Source organism: Protomyctophum bolini (genome assembly GCF_963924005.1).
Source record: "Protomyctophum bolini genome assembly, chromosome: 22".
Classification (NCBI taxonomy): Eukaryota; Metazoa; Chordata; class Actinopteri; order Myctophiformes; family Myctophidae; genus Protomyctophum; species Protomyctophum bolini.
The window spans coordinates 28542235-28548776 of NC_137883.1; the positions used below are offsets into that span (position 1 = coordinate 28542235).

The 6542-nt window shown below is 38.5% G+C and overlaps 1 protein-coding gene across 1 annotated transcript in view; it reads right to left on the reverse strand.

Moving 5' to 3' along the window:
- Positions 1 to 3141, reverse strand: part of LOC308309746 (meiotic recombination protein REC8 homolog) — a gene marked incomplete at its 3' end in the record, with an annotated part of 5846 nt that extends 2705 nt beyond the window's left edge. The window contains exon 1 of the mRNA XM_080755663.1: positions 3053 to 3141. Within this exon, the coding sequence (XP_080611789.1) occupies positions 3053 to 3108 (56 nt within the window). The 5' untranslated portion in view covers positions 3109 to 3141. The remainder of the gene's footprint in view (positions 1 to 3052) is intronic.
- Between the last annotated feature and the right edge of the window lie 3401 nt (positions 3142 to 6542).

Genomic DNA, 6542 nt, shown 5'->3' on the forward strand with positions numbered 1-6542 from the left:
GTCAATCTGTTACTCAGCACGTGTTGACAACGGCATGTAAACAGAAGCAGTGTGTCACACCAAAAGTGGTGACATATAAAATCCTGTACATTAGAATCATCACGCAATCATCACCCCAAGCCCCCCCAGCTGGAGGCTCAGCCCCCCCTAAGCCCCCCCCCTGCCCACAAACCTAACTGTGATGAAAAATATTCATGGAATAAATAAAATATATGAAAGACAGAATTGACTTACTTTTATATAAATCATTACTATAAAATCATACTTTTTATTTTGGAATGCTGAAATAATCCATATCCTGACTTTTAGTGCCGCTCCGTTCTACCATTAAGACATGCTCCTGCCCAGCGCACAGTACAGTCAAACAGCCCCCTCCCTCCTGAGCCTTGGAAGCGGAGGGGGGAGTACTCTCAGCCCGCAGTGCTCACGGCACGCTTAGTACAAGTCTGTCTCGTTCTGTCACTGTGACTTCTGTCCCCATGCTGTGTTCTTAACTTCTTTAACAGGTCGCTCGTATTTCTTTATGTAAGATAAAGAATCCGATGAACACGGAGAGCCAAAGAGGACTTGTTGTTGCTGTTCCTCATGTTAGCGATAGCTGCTAAAGCTATCAACAGTAAACACAACCTTGCTAGGCTAGCAAGCTAACGTTGCAACAGGATCGTTGCGGTGTGTGTGTGTGTGTGTGTGTGTGTGTGTGTGTGTGTGTGTGCGTGCGTGCGTGCGGGGGGATTCCGGATATTAAAATAATAATAGTAGTTTGAGTATGCTGGCCATGATGCATTGAATAATATCTGAATAGAACATTAACTAGAGTTATAAATGAGGAATAGAAACCAAGATGATGTGGTTGACATCATCCATAGTTACTATGTATAATAATAATAATATTATACATGGATATACTATGGATTATAAACATATAATAATAATAATTAAAATAATTATAGGCATAATAATATTATTATACATAGTAACTATGGATTATAAACCTAAAATAATAATTATAATTATAGGCATAATAATAATAAAAATAATAAACATTTTAAAAACAATGAAAGTGCACAATACTGCACAGCTTTTATTTGTACTTGTGTTGTTAAACCCTAGGAAATCGCCGTGGTTGCGTGGTATCGAAAATGGTATTGAAATATCTATATATATATATTCATATTTTTTGCCAAAATCCAGTAGCCCCTGCTAAAAAAAAACCAGCCCCCCCATAGCTCCCCCATGCACAAATGTCTGGAGCCGTCGCTGCCCTACACCTCTAAAAGCCTTTAATACTCTACGCTAAAAGCCCTACACAGACAGCAGAGTAACTCACAGCTGTCATAAATCAATGGTCTTGATTGCCTATGCATCCAAGTGCACATGCTCATCTCATCTGACTTGCATAGGTCAGATGAGACGCTCTCTCTCTCCCTCCCTGGTATGGGGTGAACGCTTCTCGGTGAACCTAGCCTGAGCAACTCAATGCAAGTGGACGGGAGGAGAACTTGGGTGTCTTCTCTATTGTATATATACTCTAAGGGGTAAACCCACTCCCCCTGCTGGACAACATTTCATTCTGCCAGGAGGGGTGAGTCTGGCTAAATGGGAATACAAAGTCCTTAGCATTTTATCAGCTTTGGTACGAGCCAATCCGCGACCGAGCTCAGGGCTCTGTGATTGACAGCGCACGTTGGCCAATCAGGAACGATTTGAGCAGGCTACCCAGGCTAGGGTGAACGGTTGAACCGTGAACGTGGTGGGAACTTTCGTTCTTTTCAGTGAACGGTTCGGTCGTTCGTTCGTTCACTAAAATGATTCGTTCATTTCGGTCATTTCGGTCATGTCCCTATAGGATCTCCCGCACGGACCATACTCTATGGCACGGACCCACCAGTCACTTGAACGAGTCGTTCAATCAATATCATTGGCCGAGCCAGGCCGATCGTCCTTCCAGGCTATGGGATTTTCTCTGGGAGGGATGGGGTCTAATCTCCTCTTGTGCGGGGTGTGCTAATCATTTTGAAGATTCTGACCTTCAAATGTACATCATTTTTGTTTTGATTGTATTGCTGTATTGTTGTATTGTTCTTTCTGCTTTGGCAATGTAAACGTATGTTTTCTCATGCCAATAAAGCCCTTTGAATTGAATTGAATTGTGTGCTGTGTGGTGGGGTGGGGGGAGATTAGTTATACTTCTCCACTAAGCGGTGCAGAACCGAGAGTGCTATACTTCTCCAGCACAGCAGTGCAGAACCGAGAGTGACTGACATGTGCTTAGGCCCACTGTGTCGCCTGCCGAAAATTGCAGATCTAGGCCTACAAAATATAGTTAGTTATACTATACTGTACTGTACATTGACAATACATCTCATCTCAATGCTACATATCCACCAACCGTCATTATCGTCATTTTCACAAGGAATATTAAAAGTTTTGTAAAGGATTTTACATATAGGCCACAAGTGTGTGTGTGTGTGTGTGTGGGGGGGGGGCTGAATCGACTGTTCGAGAACAAAGGAAGAACTATGAGAAGACATTTTAAACAATATTTAGGCCTATCGGCTCGGTTGGTCAGTGATCATAGTCGGAAAAAACAAAGCTCCTTAGACACTATATTAATACTATATTAACACTATATTAGAATTACCTTGTAATTAAGTCTCAATTAAAGTTGCCCATCTAGAAACTGATCTTGCAGACTTTCTTTGCTAATGTTTCAATATAGGAACACGGTAGTAGCTATACTCTTCTGTTACTGTTGGACTATTACATTTTTTGATAAGAGCATCAGATAAATGTAAAATCATAGCCTACTAATGCAGGCCTAATCTATTTGTGATTTTTGTTTTTATATATTTTTTTGTAAAATATGACCAATATTGAACAATTGACAAAAAAATAGACTGAGAGTTAATGTTGTTCGAAGTACAGTCTGTGTGTGACATACAAAAGCAGCTATACATACTGTTTGAGGGCATTTCAATCTGGTTTAAATCTATGGCAAATTCAATTTAATGTAGTTTCTCAGACTAAAGTTGACTTGTAAAAATGGACTCACCAGATCGTAGAGAAACAGCCGGACTGTCTATTCAGAATAGCAGGATAATAGAACATCTTGAAAGTTAAATAAATTCACCGAATAATAAGAAATTAATAAAGTCTCCGGGAATGTTGGAAACGCGCGAAACTCAGGCAAAGCGATCACACGTCACTAACTTGTAAAGTTATTTGATTGGAGATGACTTGACCCCATGTGCGCCAATCAGGTTCCCGTTACCAGGACACAGGTTGCCGTTGCCTGGCAAGCATGCATATGCTATTTGTCCCAAAGTTTAATACTGCAAAAAAAAACATGTGATATACATGTTTACAAAATGCTGTAGTGTACATACAAAATGCTATATTTTTACACTTGCTTTGGCAATGTGAGTGTATGTTTATCTAACTAAGTAACTAGTAAACTAGCCTACATATTATTTACCTGATATTTAAGCACTTAAGTATAATTTTGAGGTACTTACACTTTACTGGAGTATTTCCAATGTTTTAGAAGATTCCACTAATAGAGAATAATATTGTAATTTTACTCCAGTAACAGGCTATTTTGGCACGTTTGTGGGATTGTTTCTAAATGTAAATAAAATGTAGTTTCCCTATGGTATGAAATTTGCGATATAAAATTGACTTTAAAGGCAACTCCTTTTACTCCATTTTAGGCCTACTGACAATTATTTTTCTGGAAATCCCCCCCACACAGCTGCTCTGTAATCTAAATTTAAAATAAATTGGCTTGTGGAAACGGCACCCACAATTTAAAATGTGCATAATAATCAGTTCAAATTTGATTATGTCGAGCTAGATCATGAAGGACTGCAGCCACCAGAGGGCGCCATTTTAGCAACAATCCGTCTATGAACCTACCCACAGCATCCTTTTTACATCTGTAAAGGAACAATACAGTCTCTGTATTGAGTTTGTGCTTGAAATGTACTGTGATTCTACAAACTGTTAATAAATATTTCAATCAATCAAAAACACAGAACACTGCAGGCCAACTGCTGACACTATCACAGATTAAGACAAGAGATAAGGTCAACCACACAAAAACTAATTATTCCATCACAGGTTTGATTCTAGGCACCAATATAGTGATGAAAATCTAGCCCGATTAGATTAAAACTGTAGTTGAAGTAGAAAGATTCAAGCAGCCAATGCAGTCACAGGTTTCTGTCAGGACTGGAGTGGATGATGCAGACTGTAATTACTCACATTGATGTATAATACTATATATATATATATATAATACTTAGTGTTGAGGCTCTGATATAGCGGTAGTCAACATATGCAATAGTTTGCAATGCCTGAGCAAAGTTTCAGCACTCAAGGTGTTAAATAGTTGCTACGCAACAGCACAATTACGTTTGTTTAATTTTCCAAAGCATGACGAACCAGGATTAAAATGAAATAGGTTTTTATTCATGTTTGACATTGAACACAAGCCTTAAAATGGATTAGTTACATAATACAATGTTATTAGTCAATTAGTTGCAACTACAATGTACAACAGTTAAAATGTTATTAAAACATGTCCAAGACTGAACAGACTCTCCTAGTGGATGTCAGACAGCTCAACATATAAAGAATGTACAACCTATAATGGTATGGAAAAGTTCTGGAGCTAAATACATTTACATCTATATTAATTAAATAAACATGCCGAGGTGTTCTGAATCTGAAGACAATATAGAACCGCACCTAGTGACAGTCTGACAATTTTTGGATTTTCAGTGTATGGTGAACTTACACACAGGGGGTCTGGCAGGGTCCGCTGGGAGACTCTTGCTCCCCACAAGCAAGAGTCTCTGACTCTGAGCCTCTGACTCCTTGTGCTTTTTTGTCTGCTGCCTTGTCTGCTGAAAGTTGAAACGGCATCAATAATGTGTTTAGGGGTCAGAACATAGTACAACCTTTTCCCAGCCCTTGTGGTGGTGGGGACACTTCACACTTTGTCTTGTGAGATGGTGGCAGAGTTGATTCTAAGGCCAGCATCAACCCTGGCTCAGTGCTAAAATGACTTGCACATTTTGTCTTGTTTTAAAACTGTGCTGAACTTCCATGCTCTCTCACCATACTCCTGCTTCACTGCCTGCCATCTGAAGATTAAAGCATTAAGATATAAAAACATACAAAGAAAAATAGTGCTATACTGAAATAACAATAAAAGCCATCATAAGGCACACAAAATACACACACACTCCAAAGCCCCCACAGGTAGATTTTTAAACTATTTTCAGCAAAGGGATAATATAATTTTTGGTGGGTAGATCTTGTTCTGCTGGTCATTTACTGTAGCAAGTAGCTCTCAAGTAAAAAAAAGTGTGGGCACACCTGGTCTACATAATAAAAAACCTCAGATAAACAGATTTTGTATAAATACTAGATTCTTTATTTAAATATTGTACATCTTTTAAAATATACAGAAATTAGACCTGCATTGTTACACAGTATGTGTGAAACGTTCATACACACAAACATAGCTTGCTGGGGGAAAAAAGGACAATCATACCTTGTACAGACGTACAGAAGCACCTTTGGAAAAACGACTTTAGACAGGAGAAACGGGGGCAGATTTCATTCACATTAAACACTGAACATGATGAAAAGAACAAGCAAGGAAAGGCCTCTTTAATATTACAGGTGTGACTTTTTAAGGCTGAAACTGTGCACCTCAGTTAACAGCACCACAGCTCACCGCTCCTGTGCATGGAATATTTATTTTTTATCTTATCAGTAAAAACTAGATTCAGCTTTACATATAAACCATTTTCTTTGCTTGAAAAATAGCATTAGAAATTACTTTTAAATAAACAGAAGTGCGGAGTAGTTTACTTTAAATTAAAGGACATATTTATGGGTTACTAACATAAAGTACGACAACTAATGCAATGAAAATGAATGCACACAAAGGGCATCCTTTCTGAATAAGAGTTAAACCACAAATGTTTTAATCTATATTATGTTTTCAAGTATATGTTGCACTGGTACTAATTATTTATTAAGTCCTGTTTGAAGGTTTCAAGGAAGATGCTTTGTAGAGATGTCTACAATGTCTATCGTCTACTGCAGCTTGTTTTCTTCTTTTTTTTTTTAGACTAGACAGTGACACCACATATACCGGTACTGTACGTACGTTATCTTGACAGCAGGGCCCAGAGAACAGTACCCTATGTGTCTATGGCTTTCCTTCTTTGGTTTTATAAACATGCCTTGTAGTTGAGCACAGATAACCACATACATCTAAAGCCATACCTATGATATAACCACTAGTCAGTGAAATCCCTCAGAACACTTTTATGAAAAAGACTGCGGGACATCAAGCATGAGTGGACGTGTGTATAAGCGTAAGGATTTTACAGTACTGCAACAGGTTTTGCTTGCTAAAAAGGTATAATGATGTCTTTGGTGCAATTTCTCTTAAATCATATTCTAAACCACATGGACAAGTGTGGGCAGCATATCATCAGTTATAAGAAAGGGAATGGACAAAA